Raw genomic sequence first — 22,417 nt, forward strand, 5'->3', positions numbered from 1 at the left:
AAAGCTTCTAAATGTATTATCTACAGTTTGAAATAAGCTATCTAACTCTTTCAAAATATAGGTCAACTGGCATTCTGCATAAAATTATATGAAATGCAAGGAACGAAGATCCTTTCATTTTCCTGTTAAGATCTCATTTACCCTTAGATTACGTGAATCTTTTAAATTGACAATCTCTAAGGGTTATTGAAAAACAAGAGAGCTGTATAAAAAATCCACATGTAAAACAAATTTAGTAAATCTGGCTTTTTTCCTGCTATATATACAAAATGAAAGGAAGTAATGTGACATTTTGTAGATGAAAAATGTATTATAACACAGAGAAATCCTTTACTTCAGTCAAATCTTCATTAAAGAAGGGTACAAAAAGAAGTATTGCTGTTATAATTGCACCTTATGTAGGTTAAAAGGAAAAAAAAATGTATTGGTGCAGCACTCACTATATAATATACCCACTGACTATTAAGGTATACCATGTTATACACTAGAAATACCATTTTCCTTTTCCATTAAGAACTTACTGGGGAATCATTCCAATGCTAACATTATGGCAGTTTGTATCTTCATGTGAGTTAACAAGTGCAAAAGTTGCATATCAATGAATATCAAATCAAATCAGATCAAAACATTGCTGAAAGAATTACTATGGCCATTTCCCACATGGGACATCTTTGAAGATGTTGAACAATTGGTGAATCTTAATATAAATAAGTACTGTGATTAGTTTCTTACAAGTCACTGTATACCTGGTTGCTGATTAATTATGAAACATGGCTGAAAACAACCAGTGTAGTTCTAAGATTCAAACTATCACAAAATGCATCCCATTGATTGGAATAAGTTGTGAATTTATCTCATAAATTTTAGAAGTTCACAATTTGAAAGACTGCATCAGCAGGCTACCTAGAGTTCATAGTACAAGCTGTAATTCATTGCTAGATTCGGCATCTTTTTTGTGGTCTTATGAAAAAGCTTTTTATTTGATTAAATAGTTCTTCTAATTGAAAGAAATGACTCCCTACAATCTGCCTTTGTGTTCCATAAACTCCTGGTAAGCTGCACAAATAAAATACCATTCTGGTAAGATTTCAGAAGTCATGATAGATTAGGCTTCCTCTCCTTAGACTTTGTCATGCAAGCTTGAAAATCTTATCCCAGCCTCACTCAGAATGTATGATGAGATAATATTTCCTGGGTAAGGCACACGTAATAAACAAAACATAGGTATATACAGCACATTTATTGTTGTGACAAAAATGACACATAAAATAGCAACAGATCATATGTTTTGGCTCAGCTTACTGATTTAGGTGAATATTGATCATAAATTTACCAAATCTCTCTAGTTCTGACATAAAAAAAATATATTCCAGCTACTTGTTTTGGGATTTCACAGAATGCTATTTCCAGAGATTGGGCTATGGAAAATGTTCATGACCTGTAAATGTTTGAACGGTTCTCTTATTAATATGTCAGGTTCTGGCAGCTTTTTAGACCAAAGACAGCTTGCATGTGATCTGTTTTGTGTGAACATGTGAACTTGGAAGTTTAGCCTAAACTAAACTTAATGGATAAGAACTCAAAAGAAATATTGTAAGTTAATTTTCAGAAAAATTCTTATAAAACAATATCACTGATATTCACACATTCTAATCTGAGGCACTGTAGGGAAAAGCTCTTCTGATTTTTCAGAGAGATAAGCTTAGTTAGGTGTATGCAATTAGCTTAAATAGTAACACATGGCCACTTTTTGTGCAAATTCCCAGTTGAGGGATGCATAAACAAGCTATTTGCATAAGCAAATAGCCAGCTAGTTTTCTACTAGGTCACATGCATGAATAAATACCTGATTTGTGTACGCATAGTAGCTGTTTGTAGGCATATTAAATGCATGGTACTCCATGCTGGAGTAGGGGAACAGTATGAAGAGGAAGGAGTGGCAGAGGTAAAGTGTTATGAACTGACCACAACCCCCATTCCCCATCTGGCTGCACTGCTCAGAGGGGGAGGTAGAAGAGTTGGAAATGGAGGAGTGAAGTTGAGCATGGGAAGATGGAGGGTGAGGGCATGGTGGTTCTAGTTTTGTCTTTGTTTCTCACTATTGAGGTCAAATAATTGGCAATAAATTAAATGAATCTTTCCCAAGTTGGATCTGTCTTTCCCGTGACTGTAATTGGTAAGTGATCTCCCTGTGTTTTTCTCAACCTATGGGTTTTTTCATCTTACTTTCTCCCCCTGTCCTGTTGAGGAGGAGGAGTGAGAGAGTACCTGGGTGGGCATGCAGCATCCAGCCGAGATCAACCCACAGAACCACTGTAAGTAAGCTTTGGAGCAGCTACCACCTCTGGAGGTGTTTCTCCCCACTGTGTGAAGCAACAGTGGAGTTAACTGAATCAGAGAGCAGAAAAAAGTCCAAAATACAAAGAGAAATCCAGCATGCTCTGCTTTGCTAGAGGAAAACTACAACAGGAAAATAATAGTAGGATTAATGTTCTAATTTCACAGAATCAGTCATGATGAATCACTACTTTGTCTTCCAACTGCAAATGAGGTTATTACTGTGATACAGTTGCAACACAAAAAAGATGACAGAGAAAGTCCAAAGTTCACATCATAGCCTAATTAAATGTATCTTCACAAATTCTGTGGCCAGAATTTCTGACATGGTCATGCATGCCTTTGACTGCATTTTTGTGCATACTGGAATAATGTATAAAGATGCCCATATAAATATATAAACTATACATAGACCATATAAAATACACATCTATTTCAAGTTATGCCTTAATGGAGAGTTAGTTCCAGTGGAGTAGACCATTCTCAAAATACTTCTTTGATCTTTCATTCCATACCTCATTAAAGAGAGGAACATAAAATACCGTACTCTATTAATACTAAAAATGTGTTACTGTTCATGATGAAAGGCTATTTGATATGAGGGCTAGCATTATCTTATTGTAGTCTGCTGCTAAGCAGCCCTTCAATTTAATTCCAGCAGCCCATGAAATAAAGTAGTTGTCAAGGTCACCAACAGTGTCAGATCCTAACCTGAAGTTTCTGAAAGCATGACTGGAATCTCATTTGAATGACTGAAATATAAATAGTTGAATAAAATGTTGTTCAATGTACATCATACATAATATCTTATGTATAAATGTCTTATGATGTCTTATAGCCTTGATCTCAACATTCACAACTAAGGAGGATGCTTAGTAATGTTCATAACATATATATTTCCCTGAATTCATAGGTTTCAACCAAAGAATTTGCATTGCAATATTAATAATTGCATTATTAGTATTTGATTTGGGCTTGTGTGGTAGGGATTTGGTAGTGGGGGAGGGGCTACAGGGGTGGCTCCTGTGAGAAGCTGTGAGAAGCTTCTCCAGCTCCAAGTCAGACCCACTGCTAGCCAAAGCCAAGCCCATCAGTGACCGTGGTAGCACCTCTGGGAGAACATAGTTAAGAAGGGGAACTTGCAGGGGAGTGGGATGTGAGAGAAACACCAATGCAGACACCAATGTCAGTGAAGAAGGAGAAGGAGAAGGTGTACCTGTGAGAGACTGAAAGAGTTAATGTCTCAAACGTTGTGGTGGGGCAAGTTCTGCATAACAACAAACCCTGCATAACAACAAACCACAGGTGAAAAGAAGTGGATCAGCACAGATCAGCAAAAGACATCAGCAACAGGACATGGAGGTTGTGCTGGAGCATGTGCAGTTCCCTGTTCTGATATACTGAGCAGGGCAGTTCACCATGTATGGCCAAAGATCAAACAATGGTCATGCCTGCAGGGAAGGAGAAGTTACTCCACAAACGACCCCCAAGTCCACCAACCCATTTCCTGAAGGTTCTGAAAGCACAAACCGCACATGACACCTAATTAACCTAATTAGTTCAAATGCCCACCTGAAGGAGGGGCAAGAAGATGATAAAAGCACAGAAACCCATGGGTGCGTGCCCACGGGAACTGGACCTATAGGCTGGCTGGACCAACACTGGAACCAGAACCAGTGAAATCTTTCTCTCTTCTTTTCGTCTTTCTCTCTCTGTCTCTTTCTCTGTTTCCCTCTCCTTTTTCATATTCCCTACACCTCATCCCTTTAGGCATAAACCATTGACCAAGTCTGGGACTAGGAGTGGGTCCATCCACCCCTGGGCTCCTCACTGAGAAGGAGTCTAGAAAGCAAAGGGTCCACTCTGAACCTTGTGACTCAATGAGAGTGCTCTCCTTATTGTCTTCCCTGAACTGATGTATATTGTTCCCACAGGTTACATGGTTTACTGAGGCAGTTCCATGCCAATTCCTGTTGTGAGAAACCCGGCCGCCTACTGTTGCACCTTCCAAGTTCAGGCTGCCTCTGCCATGAATAAAATGTTCAACTGATGTTTTGGTGTTGTTCCACCTTAATTTAGCCTGAGGGAATTACGAACGCACCACGACCTCTCCCTGGTCTGTCCAGCATGGGTCATGACAGCGCCGGAGGAGGTTGATGCCCCTGCAGCCCATGGTGAGCCGGCAGGCTGTCCTTCTGCAGCCCATGGAGGTGAATGGTGGAGCAGATGCCCACCTGCAGCCCATGGGTGTCCCCACACCAGAGCAGGTGGATGCCCCTGAAGATGGCCCTGACTCTATGGGAAAGCCTGCATTGGAGCAGTCTATGCCTGAAGGACTGCAGCCAGTGGAAAGGACCCACATCGGAGAAGTTTGTGGAGGACTGTCTCCTGTGAGAGGGACCCCATTCTGGAGCAGGGGAAGAGTGAGGAGTCCTGCCCCTGAGAAGGATGAAGCGGCAGAGACAACATGTGATGAACTGACCCCAGCCCCTGTTCCCCATCCCCCTGCACTGCTGGGGGTGCAGAGCAGGTAGAGAAACTGGGAGTGGAGTTGAGCTTGTTAGGAAGGGAGGGGTGGGGGGAAGGTGTTTCAAGTTCTGGTTTTATTTCCCATTATCCTGTTTTGATTTGATTGGTAGTAAATGAAATTGATTTTTTTTTTTTTTTCCCCAAGTTGAGTCTGGTTTTTGCCCATGATCATAACTGGTGAGTGAACCCTCCCTCTCCCCGTCTCAACCCACGAGCCTTTCATTATATTTTCTCCTCCCCATCCCACCACTGGGGGAGGAGTGAGTGAGCAGCCTCATGGTGCTTTGTTGCCAGATGGGCTTAAACCACAGCAGTATAGTTTCTGCTTTTCGCAGAAAGTTATTTTCACTTACAATACCTATTGAATACAAAATTTGCTACAAGATACATGAAATTTCACTTGTCAAAGAGGTTGCAAAGGACATTTTAAAGGACATTTTATTGTATGACCATATATTAGAAGTTTTCCCCTCTATCTTCTGCCTTTTTTGGAGGAAGAAAGGATGGATATTATTTGACTGACTTGGACAACTCATCTGAAGCTGCTAAAATGCATAATTTCCAATGCTTATTTAGAGACTTCTTAAAATACACACTATTTATCTGACAGACCATGAGATACTGTGCACATCGAGTCTAGGAGCTTTCTATCTCAATGTATACTGACTGCTAAATATGTTTTCTTTTCCAATCTGTAGAGAACTGTCCCTAATTGGAGTAGTACCATCAAGCTGCATCACACATAGTCTCTTGTTCATTCCCATCTCATCACAGGATGAAGCTCTTGCAATCTCAGATATGTGCGAGTCGGTGTTTCTTTACAATGTCACAACAGATCAGCCAATACGAAGAGAAAACCAAAGTCTCATAAAACCCAAACTGTAAAACCATGGAATTGTAAAGATAGGAAGTTCAAGGTGCCATTTGATTTTGACAAAAATCCCCAGACAATCAGATTACAACCTGAACCTTTGCTATGTGCAGAAATGTCCTTGAAAAAGAGCGGGGTTTTTTAAAAGGTGCCTGTGATAGGGTAGCAATCTAATCCAAGTAGGATACTCTGAGAAAAAGAAGAAATAAGAAGAGACCTTTACATAAATGTATATGTCTTGACACACATTGTGTGGTGAAAGGTTAGGAACTAGAAGGAATTACTCATAGCTTGGCACTTCTCTTGACACAGGGATCTCCTTTTTTTTTTCTTTTTCTTTTCTTTTTCTTTCCTTTTCTTTTCCATTTATCTGCTTCTGGGAAGTGATGAACATTCAGAAGTGTTTACAGATTTCAAGAATACTTGAAAATTATTAAAAGGAGGTGTAGATCAAGAGCATTGATTCTTAACATGATCAAGATTGGATATTTTCTTCTTTTCAGCTGCACCTTGTTTTGTAACAGGGAAGACTACTGAAGAAGTCACAGTGTTACAGGTCTTTAGCTCCTTTTACCAGCAACAGGATACTTGTGTTGACATGCTCAGGAGATCCCTAAGGCTTTCTCCATATCTGTCATGGCTTTGTCTCATCTTTTTATAAGATCTCTGTAATGAAACAATTTTGGTAACTTTCCCTAGGAGCATATTTATTTTTATTAGTGAGCATGTTGGTGTTAGGTACATTTGGCTTCATTTGTTGGCCTGCTGAACTTGCTAGAGAATTGAAATTTAATGACCGATAAGGTGATAAAATGACGAATAGAAGGATAAAACCCGAGAGGTAAAAGATGAGTAAGAGAAATAAAGTTTGAAAGAAGTGACACGTCTTTTAATTGAAACATAAATTTGAGGAACAGGATTATGAGATTTCATTTCAACAAATGTGTATGGGTTTGAGTTTCAAAAGGCACAAGTGCTGGATAGTGACCCATTCTCAGCTGATATGGCCCATTGTGTTTAAGTAATCTAAGAGCAGTAAAGGCCCAATGGGGTTAACATTCTATAGTGCAAAGCAGAGGAATGGCCAGTTCCATTATGCACTATTCTAATTAAAGCAAGCACCACCTTATCCATCCCTTTTCATATTAACAGATGATGCTGATCAAGCCACATGAAATTTATGTTTGTCTTCCCATCAGTTGGGTGGGTCCCCCAACAGAGCAGGTAAGAGCAGGTCTGAGCTGTCTTTCTAGCTCTCAGGAAGGCTGGGCTAGAGCAGCACCACTTAATCTGCCCACTTTACGCCCTGAATGCTCATCCTGCACAACAGTCAGGGGCAACTGGTGCGAGGAGACAATCTCCATGGGACATGTTCACAGATGACTCCCGACTGTCTTGTCCACATTCAACAGTGGGGACATGGGGACAGTCTTCTTACTTGGTCAACTAATTCTTTCCTTAGATTGTAAAATCCTTCCTTACCTTTCCACTTTTCCATTTTCATTTAATGACTTAATGGAAGGCATTAAGGTAGCTTTCTTTTCCTGTTACTCTTCCTCCTCCTAGCCCTTTTCACATCCTTCCATGTCAGCAGACTCACCTATTCCCAGTTGGCAGAAGGCACAGAAGGCACTTTCCACAACACATTTTCTCACATCATAAGCTATCAGAAGCAGAAAATTCTGTTAAAGGACTGAAATGGGGAAGGGGAGGAGAAGAGAGCAAAGAGAAGAGGAAGAAATCATCCTCCATTTTCCAGTGAGCCAGTATACTAACTAATAGGACCAGTAAAATGTGAGTCCTGTTCCCACAGTGTTTACACCGGAAAAGCAACACTTTCTTTTTCTCAGAGGTCTATTGAAGACACTTGCCCAGATTTAATTATTTAACTAGATTTTCTCTGATAGAATTAAAAAAAAAAAAAAAATCTAGTAAAATTAATCAGCTGACCTCAAGTGGAAAGGTAAAAAGATTTCTAGAAATATGTTCTCTTTCAGAAAGTGTTCAGCATTATGTAACTAAGGACTCAAAAACCTAAAGACGTGGCTTACAGTGCCTCTAGTGCATGAGACTGAAAATATAATAAGAATTAAAAATAAAAATTGCAATGGATTTTAGGTTTATTTTATTTGCCTTCTGATTCTTAAGGCTCAATCCTTTAAGTACCTTTTTCTACCACTGCAGATCATAGAATACCTTAAACAAAAACAAACCTTACATTTTCAAGTATTTACATGGTGTAGGAGCTTTGTATTCCAAGAAGACACCAGTGTCTAAATGAAATGAAGAAATCACAAGTTACTTAATAGAATCATTAAAAATACTTTCATTTCAAAAGAAGGAAGAAGTGGGGGGGAGGAATAAATCAAAGAGAAACAAAATTGTAGTAATAACACTGAGTCTGCTGTCTAAGTTCAAAATTCGCTCAGAAGAATCACGAGCAGTCAAACACTTGATCATCTCATGCCTGAACTCCCAGACATACTCGCTTCTCACTTCATATAGTAAGTAGACTACTGTGAATAGCCTCAGATTGACCTGGAGTTACCAGTCTATTGCATATCCTTAATACCCCTGAAGGAAGGATGTGGTACTATTATCAGTGACTTAAATCCTCCAGGTCTAAAATGTGTATTTGTCTTCAGGCCTTTCCAGAAAGCATAGTGCAGTTAGTTAGTTTGCATATCACATTTATCTTTGTTGTGAATGGTAAATGCAAAGCTTTCATGATATGAACTCATCACCTTTTGGAAGGTTTCTCATTTTTCTTTAGTACAGAAATATTCTGAGTTTGACATGCAAATTAGTATTATATTTAAATTTATGTTTTGCAGAAACTTTAAAAGTTATAAACTGTTTGTTGAAAATAGAATAAGATATTCTGAGCTAGGCTTGGTGGAATCATTTAACCATATCAAAAGAGCCTAAAAACAGCATTAAAACTTCCTGACAAAGACTTTACCTGTCATACACTAGCAATTACTGCTATTAAACCAAAGTAAAACTATAGAAAACAACTTTTCCCTGCAAAGAGTCCCCACAAAACAATAAACCTGTAAAAAGCAGTTCCTTATTTTTCATGTTTGAAGAGTTATTTTAAGCTTCCATGCACTGAAAACAGTCTCTTACAAAAATATCTGAGTTGTGCATTAGTGGGGCTAGGGTTGCCCCTGTTCTCTCTCCAGCCCCTAAAAAAGCACTAGTCCTTCATAGGGTACCAAGTGCATAGTGCCACTATGCAAAATTTGAGGGGGAAATAGGAAGATCTTGATTTGGCAGGTGATGTTTTCCCACTGATTCTTGCAGTTTTTTCCAAGTTCATACCAAAAGAAAAAATGATCTAAGGATGAAATTTGGAGGGTAAGTTTTTGTAGATCGTAGAAAAAAAGTTTTTTGGAAGCCATGACAGCCCTTCGATTACCAAACATTTTTCATTGGATAGTAATGCAATTTGAATTTCAAGAAAGGATTCCTGCCACAAGCTGCGTGTAAAGCTCCCAGTTTTGTACCCATTTATTCAGCCAGCAGAGCAGCAAGGAAAGCTAAGCAGTGGGAAACATGGTTTATCCTTTGATGCAAACGGTGAAAAATTTGAACCTTTACTAAGATGATAAATGTAATGATGTTTTGAACATACCTAGTTTTTATAGTATGGACTACAAAACACTTCTACAACTGAGGGACAGCAGAAAGAAAAAGCAATACTTTCTGAAAGACAAAATAAGAATTTTATGTTTCTTTTGCCTCGTCTTGCACATACCACACATTCCCAAAGCTTAGAAGTATAATTGAAAGTGTTATGACTGTTGACTTCTAATAGCTGACCCTTCAATTAAATACTACAAACAATTTCTTTTAAAAATGGATAAAAATCTGGGTCTTAAGGAGGTAAAAATTAGAAAAGCATAAACATTCCTCATTCAACAGTCACTCCAAATCTACATGAATATCATCAGAATAAAGCTACCATGAGAAACATAGGCCTATGAGAAGAGTATTTTATCAGGCTGTAGGTTTCTGTAGGAAAGTGATGTGAAGCTAGAAACACAATCCAGTATAAGATGCCATTTTAAACACATTTCTTTTTTATCACTATACATCATCATTAAAATTCCCCAGTTCTGTATCTCAAAGTTGAGCTGCAACATTGTGGTTTTCCTTTCTATTCTGAGTTTTTCAATGTTAAAAAGCAGGTCTTTTATGCTGGTAAAAATATGTTAAACAAACCTACTCTTTAAATCACTAGTTTTGAATCCAGAGGACAATTCAGTTGCGGCACTAAATAGCCAATAAATTTTACTTTTCCAACCTGTTACAAGAATAATTCCGTTGCAAATATTTTTTGGAAAGAGGCAGAGCACAATGGTAGGGCAGTTATGATACAGATTCAGATACACCTGACCTGCATCTATCTGAGTGTACTGCAAAACCAGAAGTCTGGGAAAATGAATGTAAAGATTGATTTTCTGCACTTGTGTCTAAGCTGGCTTTTACCAGTGAGATCACGTCTGGAAGTTGCACAGTCAAGATCACAAGGTACAGTCTCACCTGAACATTGCTCTACTGCTTCCTGACCCAACTGTATATTTGTATGGTTCAACTCACATTGGCATAAGCTTGGAATTTCTGCACCTGTATCTACTGCTGCCCTAGACATACTCCAAGACAGTTTTGAATACAGTCTTGATAAATAAAATGTCAATCCTTATTCTTTACCAAGCCAGAAAGGAAAACATGAATATGATCACCCTTAATCACCCATAAGCATGAGGCTTATATACCAGCAAATTGAGTCTCAATTCAGCAGTCTAGTTCTTTGCCAGAATGCCATATTGCTGCACAGTTTCTAAGATTTTGGCTTGAAAAGAGGAAACTTACAGCAACATACAGAAAAAAGAAACAAACCAAAACTGTTCAACCTCTCCTCCCTCTCTTGTGAAACATCCATCAAAACCAGACATGATAGACCTATTTTTGGTAATGTTTAAAAATGTCCATACTACATTGCTTTATGTTAGACTAATTGGTTTGTATGGATTGCTCTAAGGAATGAGATAGATTTTTTTAGACACCAAAACAGGAGTCTTAGTTAAGATGAAAGGAAATTCTCAGGATCTAATAATAAACCAAAACATTTTGCTAAAATAACCTTGAAATAAACATGCACTCAGGCCCAAACTTCATACAGGTAACAGTCTTTTAATATAGTAACTTACGTAGTGGCCACTGAATTTCTCTGCTAGCCTAATTATTTACATTTTTTCAATTGCTTTCACACTGGTGCAATGCTACTGGGTGTAGCAGAGATTCTTCTTATCCACACATTTTAAGTGAAATAAGTCAGTCTCCTTTTGCCAAAAACACGTTTTCTGTAAAGAAAACAACTTACTGCACAAAATAAAAAGCTGCTTAGAACTGAAATTGCAATGGTCATTTGCATTTGTTCTTGTGGAATACAGATTTTGTTTGGCAGTTAGATAGGACGGTGCAAATGCTCTAGACTAATAAGCTGAAACAAACATCTGCTTTAACACAATTCAGTGCAATGTTCTTTGTGTTTCCCTTCTGTTTGGACATACATGACTAAAATTTTATTTTAACTTGATCTTTGTCATATTGCACTTATACAGTAGAAAATTTTTGTTTCAAGCCACATTTACTACTCTGAGATGATAATTAAGAGGAAACCCTGTTAGAAAGAATCAGTGATATATGATACTATAAACACCTGCAATTGAAATAAGCCTGGAAACTGGAAACTGGAAATAAACAAACTAATTTCAATAGACTTACCTGTTGAATGCTTTTAAAAGTCCAATACTTCCTCTTTACCATACAAATCTTTTAGCCACTGGGTGAAGTCAAAATAGAGCATTTGATCATGATAATCCCAACCTGTCATGGACAACAGCATGTCTCATGGCACCACACTCAAAATGCTTGAAACGAACCTGGAAGACAAGTATTACATTTTTATTGAAATATACTCAACCATCTCCTAGGATGAGGAAACATGAGCACTTAATCAATGAATACATTATAAAGGAGTGAGTACAAAGCCATAAATATCACCTGGTAAACATCAAGACCAGATACTGCAAAGCTCACATTCCAGAGAATCTATTTTTGCTGAGTATATGCAGCTCTGTTGTACTTATTGACCCATTAAAACTGTCAGGTTTAATAAACAGTATTTGTCTTTTTAAAAATTTGCAGCTTTTCCTACATAGACCTATAAGTCCTTTTTCATATGAATTTCAAAAGATCATATTCTGAACCAAAGACACTCTTATCTGAGAAAGGTCATGGAAAGGATTCAGTAAATTTATAGTTAGTTGTTCTATGAGAGCTTTGCTGAGTACTACTTCTTACAGTATCTTTAATAGAAAATGCAACCTGTAAACAGATGCAATACAAACCCACACCAATCACATTCTCTTCTTTTTACTAAGAAAAGGCATGCAGAAAAGTAAAGTATTCAGGTGACATATTTCAATGTGGTTTTAATGCAGCAAGGGAAATTTACAGTTTTATCTAGCGCTCTGCTTCTGTATAGTTTTAAGGTTCCTTGAGAAAATTTCCTACCATTTATAAGTACCTCTTAGTAATTCAAGCAAATATTTTTGTTACAATCTCTAAATGCATTTTTTTTCAGACTTTAAACTACAGTGCATCTATCTCCTTCACTAATTTCGGTGAGCTGAATTACTTAATAAAAGTATTTTTCTCATCATTGTCCTCTGTCACTGAAATCTTCAGGCCAATGCACACGTATCATGGGGAATACCAGTTGGCATCCAGATCATGGCCAGTTCATCCAGAAGATACACTAATCTGGACTTTCCTTAGGAGTCTCACCTTGTTATTTCAGTCCCTATTGAAATGTGAAGAGTGACTGAACACTACTCCTAAACATGTCAAAAATTCTGGATGTTCCCTACCCTTCCCACTGATAAGACAGTCTCCTTCTCAAGTGTTGAATATGTTTTTTTTAATAGAGAGCGGGAAAATGTGTGCACAGAAGTGAGTGTAGTACATACATACATATGCAAGATAAAAATAAAATATTCTACCCAAATTCAGAAATATCCTAAGTAAAATGCCAGTAGATTTCTTGTATAACTGCAACATATTTCACTACTGGGTTAGCACAGAGTATGACTTCTCAGCAAATCAAATTTGTTAGACTGCAACAACTGAGCTAAACCCAGAGTGTCAGAAGAGAAACTGCTATTCAACCTCCACCAGTCATTAGAAGTTTTTCTAAAAGTTACACTAACAGAAGGTGTTTCTAAAAAAGGGATAAGATAGCACTTAACCCAGTTTTAAAGTGAGAGTTCAGTCCATCTGAGGCATGATGCATCACCATGAAAACCCAAGTTTCCAAGTGTACAAAATTAATCATATTTTCCATGACTTCAAATGAGAGATCAACCATGTCCCTAGTTTTAGGAATGCACTTGACTGAATGATCGGGAATCACAGTTCTGATCTCTCATCATACACCAAGTCAGATGAATGCAGGAGATGTGAAAGGTTAGTGGAATGTACTTTGAAAAGTGACTGAATATCTTGCATTGAGATGTTGATGGATCATTTTCATCCAATTGAGTGCATGCAGATCAGTCACAGACTGATGTATGGTTTTCCATGATCAGATGCAGAACTGAATTTTAGTGAGACAGAGGAAAGAACACAGTAATAGATCTCAGAATAAATCTACTACCAAACTCAAAATACATGGGGAAGAGTGCTTTTTCTTTGGTTGTGATTTCCATAGTGACATCTCTGATGGGGCAGCAAGAAAGTTTTCCTTAGAAATGTAATATCATAGACACAGAAATGAGTCTAAACAAGAGGTAAAGGTCTTATGAACATCTTCCAGAAACACAATGGAAAATTTTTATTTGATTGTCATAAAATTCTCAGAATATGTTAGACTGTGTATGCCCAAAGTTAAATACTCCAGATATTCCTCTAAATTTGCATTATTTTTTGCATTTTACAGTGTAAAGAGAGCAATCATCTAAGATTTCAGATTTGAATGCATCAGGTTTTGTATGCCCAAACTGAAAAAACTTTGATCTTTAATGCAACTGAGAAAGACAGAAGGTAACAGGATCAAGGGATAAATCAGCTGGATAAAGGTCAAGATCTCTAGAAACTAGAATTTGCTAATAACGTAGGCAGGGGACATTCCTGAATCAGAATAAGGGAAAGCAGGTTGAAATAGTTATTAAGAGGAGAACTTTTGCCTGATCTTGACCAATCACTTCTCTAAAGAAAAAGAAAACTCCTTAAAACTAAGACAACTTGGAGTAGAAAAAGATGCAAGGAACAGTACCTAAGCCAATGAGGTATACTTGTCTCTAAATACCAATGATGGAGGAACAGGCAAAAGCCCTGCAAATATGGTAACCCAAATCCACACATCTGTGCTGTCAAAGGGAGATCACCTGTTAGTTCAGGGTACCACAGAACAAGATTCCTCCTTCAGAATGTTCCAAAGCCTTTCACCCTACCTGAGTGTGAAAGCTGGACTGGAGTGTGAAACATGGGCCAGTGCTTTTAAAATCGTGTATGCTTACCTACAGAAAAAGACAAAGAATATGGAGCAGACTCTGTACAAGGCAATCACTGGGGGAAAGATGTCAGCAGAATTTATGGGTGAAAAGTCAAACATGTGGCAGCTGGTGGCTTTGCATGTTCTGCTATAAATAACTTAGCTCTGAAGATGGAGCAGAACAAAAAAATAATGTGAAAGAAAAGCTGTGTTTGATAAGCTGTCCTGGTTCCGGCTGGGATAGAGTTAATTTTCTTTCTAGTAGCTGGTATAGTGTTATGTTTTGGATTTAGTATGAGAATAATGTTGATAACGCACTGATGTTTTCAGTTGTTGCTACGTAGTGTTTCGACTAAGTCAAGGACTTTTCAGTTTCTCATGCTCAGCCAGTAAGAAGGCTGGAGGGGCACAGGAAGTTGGGAGGGGACACAGCCAGGGCAGCTGACCCAAAGTGGCCAAAGGGGTGTTCGATACCATGTCATGTAATGTCATGTCTAGTGTATAAACTGAGAGTTGTTGGCTGTGGGGGACAGATCACTGCTTGGGAATTGACTGGGCGTCGGTTAGTGGCTGGTGAGCAATTGCATTGTGCATCACTTGTTTTGTATACTCCAATCCTTTTATTGTTATTATTGTCATTTTATTATTGTTATTATTATAATTGTTATTTTCTTCCTTTCTGTCCTATTAAACTGTTCTTATCTTAACCCATGATTCTACTTTTTGTTTCCTTCCAATTCTCTCCCCCATCCCACTGGGTGGGGGGGAAGTGAGTGAGCGGCTGTGTGGTGCTTTGTTGCTATCTGGGGTTAAACCATGACATAAGTTCCCCTATTGTGCTGGTTTTGGCTGGGATAGTTAATTTTCTTCATAGTAGCTATTATGGGGCTATGTTGTGGATTTGTACTGAAAACAGAGTTGATAACACAGGGATGTTTTCATTACTGCTAAGCAGTGCTTATACAGAGTCGAGGCCTTTTCTGCTTCTCAGCCCACCCCACCAGTGAGGAGGCTGGGGGTGCACGAGAAGTTGGGAGGGGACACAGCTGGGACAGCTGACCCCAGCTGACCAAAGGGATATTCCAGACCATACAACATCATGCTCAGCAATATAAAGCTGGGGGAAGAAGAAGGAAGGGGGGGACATTCAGAGTGATGGTGTTTTGTCTTCCCAAGACACCATTAGGTGTGATGGAGCCCTGCTTTCCTGGAGATGGCTGAACACCTGCCTGCCCATGTGAAGTGGTGAATGAATTCCTTGTTTTGCTTCGCTTGTGTGCACGGCTTTTACTTTACCTATTAAACTGTCTTTATCTCAAGCCACAAGTTTTCTCACTTTTACCCTTCCAATTCTCCCCACATCCCACCGGGGTAGAGTGAGCAAGTAGCTGTGTGGCGCTTACTTGCCAGTCAGGGTTAAACCACAACACCTGTCAAGCCTGTTTCATAGGCCAGACCCACCATGAAAATCAACAGACAGCAAGAAGGTACCAACACAAAATTCAGCATGAATAAAAGAGAAGGCGAGGTCTGTAGAGAAATCTCAAGTGTTGGGGAAGGAATACTGAGCAGGAAAGCGAAAGAATATCATGAGAATTCAACAATATTTATATAAAATAAATTTAAATAAGTTTCAACACAAAGTGGGGGAGTGCGAAGAAAAATTGAGCAAACTATCTATGATGTCTTTTGTGTGTATAGTATCTGGGCTTTCTAAGAAAACAACTAGCCAATCATGGGACACAAATTTTGTGCTGAAATCCTATTTGCTGAAAATAAGTTGATACAGTGACTACTCAACAAAGTATAGTTTTCCAGAAAAGGAAAGGCTCAACAGTGATAATATCCACTGCTTGCCAGTAATTTTTGTCCCAGTATCCATGCCAGAGCTTTGGATCAGGAAAGCTCATAAATGAAATTTAGATTACTGTGAACAGTAAAATCAAATCAGTCAGTTCATTATTTGGAAATTATTTTGCTTGTCATCTTCTGAAGAGTTCTTGTAGCAGACCCATTTGTGTTCACTGTCTGCTTTTTCCTTACTTTTTTGGGAAAAAGCTGATTGATTTTCAAGGATCACCTCCTCCAGGCTCAGGGGTGGTCCATCACCACATGCAGAAGACAAATAAAGGTGACTGGAGGCCTCGACAGATGAAGTCCTGACTAAAAGCAAACATAAAAAGGAAGGATGAAGTAGGTGGAATCAGGGACGCTGTCAGAGGTTGCAGGAACAGGGTTAGGACAGCCAAAGCCCATCTGGGGTTGAAACTGTCAAGGGATGTGAAGGCCAACAAGAAAGGCTTCTGCAAGTAGATCAGCAGTAAATGGAAGACTAGGGAAAGTGTGGGCCTACCACCAAATGGGGAAGGGGTTGTCATGACAAAGGACATCAAAAGCCCTGACTTGGTGCCACCTTCTCCTCATTCTTCTTTGGCAAGAGGAGCCTTCAGGAATCCCAAACCCCTGAGACCAAAGGGAATGTCTGGAGCAATGAATACTTACCCTTGGTGGAGAATGATCATGTTTGCAAATACTTAAAAAGGCTAGCCATATACAAGTTCAAGGAACCTAACAGGATGTTCCCGGGAGAGGTTCCTGAGGAGTAGGACAATGTAAGTGTCAACCCTAGCTTCAATATGGGTAAGAATGAGTATCTAGGGAACTACAGGCAGATGAAGAAAATAATCCTGGAAATCCTTTCCAAACCCATAAAGGACAAGAAGTTGATTGGGAGTAGTCACCATAGATTTATGAAGGCGAAACCGTGCTTAGCAACCTGATAGCATTCTATGAAGAGATGATGAGCTTGGTGGATGAAGGGAGAGCAGTGGATGCTGTTTACCTAAACTTTAGTAAGGTTTTAATCACTGTTTCCCGTAATATCCTCATATACAACCTGATGAAGAATGGGTTAGATAAGGGCATACCAAGGTGGACTGAAATTGTCTAAACTGCTGGCCTTGAGGGGTGGAGGAGGCCATTCACTAGTGGTTCACCTCAGGGGTGGATACTCAGGCCAACACTGTTTAACCCATTTGTGAAGACCTGGACAATGGGGAAGACTGCACCCTCAATAATTTGAAGATGATACAAACCAGGAAGGAGTGGTTAATACATCAGATGGATGTGCTGCCATTTAGAGCAGCCTTAACAGGCTGGAGTAATGGGTGAACAGGAACCTCATGAAGATCAGCAAAGGGAAATGCAAAATCCTGGACCTGGGGAGGAATGACACTCCCAGCATGGGTACATGGTGGGGCTGACTGTCTGGAAAGCAGCTCTGCAGAGAAGAACCTGGAGTTCCTGGGAGATACGCTGACCATAAGCCGGCACAGTGCCCTTGCAGCAAAGAAGGGGAACTGCTTTAGAAGGGAAGTTGCCTGCAGGTTGAGGGAGCTGATCCTTCTCCTCTGCTAAGACCTGGTGAGACACACCTGGAATGCTGGGCCCAGCTCTGTGCTCTCCAGTACAAGACACATGGACATACCAGAGCAACTCTAGCACAGGGCCACAAAGATGATGGACTGGAGCATCTTGCGTATAAGGAGTGGCTGACAGAGCTGGGACTGTTCAACTTGGAGAAAAAAGTCTCAGGAGAATCTTATCAATGTGTATAAATACACATCAGGAGGGATTGAAGAAGGTGAAGTTAAACTCTTTTCAGTGGTGCCCAGTGGCAAGGCAAGAGACAAAAACCACAAACTGAAATACAGGAAATTCTGTTTGAATATATGAAAACAATTTTTACTGTGAGGTTAGTTCAACACTGGAGTAGGTTGCCCAGGAGATTTGGAGTCTCCATCCTTGGACATATTCAAAACCTGACCATACACAGTCCTAAGCAACCTACTCTAGTTGATCCTGCATTGAGCAGGGGCATTGAACTAGACTATTTCCAGAGATGCCTGCCATCCTCAACCATTCTGTGACTTTGTGAAATCTTATAAAATGGTTGAAAGAATGAAAAAATCATCAGCAGCTTTTGCTTGCTTTACAGTACCTTGAGACATATCAGTGTAATCTGTTTTATAATAGCATATTGTTTTATAGCAGTAGAAGAAAGCTTATTTTGTCTCTACTTTGCTAAGGCAGTGTTTTTAGTGCAATAATATTAGCTGTGACTTTTGGAGTCACAGACATTCAGCAAAACTGGCATTTAAATAAAGAATCTGCACAGGAAGAACATGCCACTATATCTAAGCCCCCCAGAACCCTATTTAAGTAGACAGGTTTAATATTTAACATCAATTTCATTCTCTACTTGTTCATTTTTACCATTACTGCAGTCCAGTTTTTGAAAGTGAACTGAGGTAATAACACTGGAGAGACAGTAAAGCTGAAGTCTGGAGAATTCTTTTAAAAGCACAGTCCCACAGAACAAATACCTAACAGTGTGCTACTTAATGGAAGCTAGTAAAATCAAACAAGCAAAGCACTCACAACAAGCCTACACCTTCTGTTGCATTTCCACCATTGTGAAAACAAAATTCATAAATGAAGGAGTTATGTTTTACACTCTTTGCTCAGGTATGTGTGACTGAAGCAGAACCCAATTTCCACCTAATGAGAGTCTCTGATATTACTGGTGACAGCAGTCTGCCCTGTCTCTGCTCCTTCGCAGCTAAGACTCTGTGATGGCCTGAAATCCTGCTCAGGTTTGAGAATTGCACTGCTAATTGCAGTATTAGCATTTTGCTAGTCTTGTTTTGCAATCTCATGACTGCCTGTGTCTCAAAGAAGAAAGAAATAAGGGGTGTGGGGAACTGCTCTTTGGCTGGTTCTTTATAACCTGTCGGGACACGTTCGTCGCTCTCTCTGTTACTTACCAATTTTTTTTCAGTAGTGTTAATGGAAAAAGAGGACAGCATAAGAGGAGTTTCTTGCTGTACCACACCATATAAATGCATGAGACACTAACTGACCCAAGGATTTACCATTTAAATCAAGAGCACTGGCAAAGTATTGGGAAAGAGCTAGTGGAGAGAAAAGAACGCAGATGCAATGAATGTAACATCAGTTTTGTCTTGTTTTAAATGTTGGTACTGGATTTTCAGTCCTTTCAGTGGATTTGTGACAGAAGTGATTCCAGAGGTAGCAACAAAAAAAAAGAAGAAAGTGAAAAGGTGTTAGAACAGAGAGTGGGAACTTTCAGAAAATAAAGTAGTGTGATGATGCCATCTGAATTTCTCCTTATAGGTTTGGGGCACTTTTTGAAGCCATGGTGTAGTCTGAAACGAAGTTCAGTGTTGTACTGATACATATTTAGTAGTCGTTATAGTACATGCATACTCACAGATCAATTTCTAATGTCAGATGCAAAGGCTACAGGCTACAAGTATCAACTGCTCCTTTTAGGAGCATAATTTGCATTTGCAGTCATGGTTATTGGTTTGGAAGAGTGATACCAGCTAATTGTTGCATGGCAGAATATGCAACCTTGAGAGTGACATGCCTGTTCCTTCCCCCCAACCTATTCAACTTCTGTCCTCCCTGACCAGCCAACAAAACATGTTAATCAAATCTAAAATTACTAGGATAGTCACCTACTGAGAACCAGCCTGAGAGCATTGAAATCACATATCTAGCAGTTATCAGAAGTTAATCTGAAGGTAAGACCAGCATGACAACTAGTTGGAATTAATTAGGTAGCAACACTGGGGACAGGAACTTTTCTGGCTAGCACTGCTGCATGAAAAGTGTTACGACTGGCTGACTTGGCTATTTTTACTGCTGGTTAGTTCACTGCCTGTTGATGGAATGGAATTAGATGTTTTTACAGTGGCTGATATGGGGTGCATCAGAGGAGCTGTCAATTGGTCTGAACACTAGCAGCAACTCCAGTGGGTCATCAGTGAAACATATTACCTGTACATGTGCAAGTCCTTTGCTTCATGTAACAGCTGTGACACATCCCCTTGGAGCTACTGCATGAACAAAAGTTCTGAACATGGACATATATTATTTATGATGATGATGATGATGGGTCTACCAGAAGACTCCTGGAAACATACATATAAAGAAGGGGAGAGACCTTTGCCAATAAATCTAGTGTGGGCTGGGGAGGACAAGGACTCCTCAAAAGTCTTTTCAGGCCTTGAAGAGTAGAAGTGTGTGAAAAAGCATACCAGCAGCATAAGAGGGCAATATAACAAACACTGAAGAAGTCACTGATCAGTTCTCCAGTTGCATGCATCTGTGCTTTCTAACCACTCTAGCCTCTCATTCACAGTGCACAAGAAACCACAAGCATGAGTGATGAGCACCAGCGACCATAAAATCAAACACTAAAATGGAGAGGATATATTTTGATTTCAAAAATTGCTGTATTTTTATTGGCATCTAATTCCCGAGTCTCTAAAGTTACATTTCTTCTTTTTGCTTGTATGACCTGTGATCAAGTTGCCATGGTCAACCAAAAGAACACAATATACATACCAGTTCTTCCATGTATAAAAAACCCCTAACATTTGTAAACATAAGACTAAACCCATATCATTTTTAGCTTTCTTGCAACAAAACTGCAAACAGTAATACAAGACATATTCAGATCAAGTTGTTTTACTATGGAAAGTAAATAACATACCTTAAGACTTAGTGGGTTCCAGTCCTGGAGACGATCACTGCACCTTTGGAAATAAAATTCACCTGTTAAAACTTTTGTAACTAATTTAGTTTAGGGTAAAAATTCCTGTTATCTGAAATCTTTTAGTTAACACAGTTTGCAAGCTTCTTTCATACCAAGCAGTATGCTCCTTTCTGACTTAAAGCTACCTTCAAGAGATGAGTGTAATTTGTTCAGTCGCTCAGTTCCTCTTTTGAGGTTTCTGAGAAGAAGGTCCACCGTAATATACACTCCTGCCTACTCCAGCCTCCCAACCTGGATTTCAGCTCATTTTGTATTACAAAGCCTACCAAGAAATCTTTCTAAAGCAACTATTTTATGAAGCGGGAATCAACAATATTTTGTACTCCCTCTGCAGCACTGGTTACTGCGGCAGCAGTTAACCAACAAATGTTCAAAAATAAATACCAGTCTTGGAGATGACAGAAAATAACATACCTAGCACCAACCTCTTACTCAGTTTTTTGGAATGAAGGGAAATATAACAACTGGACTTCTTCTCGTTTACCAATACTGGTGTCAGCACATTGGACAAAACATTATAGACAGAGCAGTGTGAACATCTTATTTTGCACAGGAACACCTTTCATCTTTTCCCATTCTAACTTCTATTATTTGCACATATGTGAATGACATCATATGCTCTTATACTCTACTGTGGAAGAGTCTGTGCAGCAGATCCTTTGTTCCTCTACATCTATAATGATTTCAGGAAAGTGATAGCAATTTATAGTGTTTGAGGATCTCACCCCTTGAGTTCAAGACATCAAAGCCCTCTTGACAAACAGACAATTCTGGCATATTTTTCTGTGAGATTAGGAAGAAGCTCTATTCCTATAGTAGCCTGTCCTTGCCATCCCTTGTTCATGCCTACATATATATTTATAAATATATAGTTATATTTATATACATATAGAGACCTATATATGTATGTATACAGTATTGACATAATTTTTTTTAAATACTGCCTGAAAATATTTGTTTATTCCCCACCCCTTTGACAATGTCTTAATTTAAAAAACTTTGGAATTGCTACATCCAATTTTCTGGAAGTGTGAAATTACCTGTCACCCTTGACATATGAGAGAGCTATAGTCCAAGTACTGTACTGCTATTCTACTACAGAGCTTGCCTTATTACAATATAAACAGTACAACCATCTTATTCATCTTAATGTCACAGATTTACGTGCTTTATAGCAAAATACACAGTTTACGGGGCTCGTCCAAGATATTTCCTTTAGCTTCATGTCATTAATCTCTGTAGGAACCATCGCAGTGGTGTAAGAATCAAAGTAACCTTGTCTCAATAGGTGTTGCTTTATTGGCTAGCACAAAGAAAAGTGTATTATTTCCCCACCCTCAACAACCTGACTTGCGACTCCCTTGTGAGGGGACAAAGGCAATCTGAAAAGCATGAATACTGAATCTGGCCAGATATAGGACCAATTGCAGATTTGCACCATGAGTGATTCAACACTAATTTTCTGTAAAAT

General features: G+C 39.0%; 1 protein-coding gene across 6 annotated transcripts in view; it reads right to left on the reverse strand.

Annotated features, from left to right (window-relative positions):
- LINGO2 (leucine rich repeat and Ig domain containing 2) overlaps window positions 1-22,417 on the reverse strand; it is a 565,281-nt gene that overhangs the window by 168,553 nt on the left and 374,311 nt on the right. For 4 of the 6 annotated variants that reach the window (XM_030004179.1, XM_030004180.1, XM_030004178.1 and 1 more), the window contains 2 exons: window positions 20,884-20,926; window positions 11,531-11,688 (listed from right to left, as the gene is read on the reverse strand). In XM_030004179.1, coding sequence (XP_029860039.1) covers window positions 11,531-11,572 — 42 coding nt within the window. In that variant the 5' untranslated portion in view covers window positions 11,573-11,688; window positions 20,884-20,926. The remainder of the gene's footprint in view (window positions 1-11,530; window positions 11,689-20,883; window positions 20,927-22,417) is intronic. The other 2 variants (XM_030004177.1, XM_030004183.1) reach the window with 1 other exon arrangement.

This window comes from Aquila chrysaetos, chromosome Z (assembly GCF_900496995.4).
Source record: "Aquila chrysaetos chrysaetos chromosome Z, bAquChr1.4, whole genome shotgun sequence".
Classification (NCBI taxonomy): Eukaryota; Metazoa; Chordata; class Aves; order Accipitriformes; family Accipitridae; genus Aquila; species Aquila chrysaetos.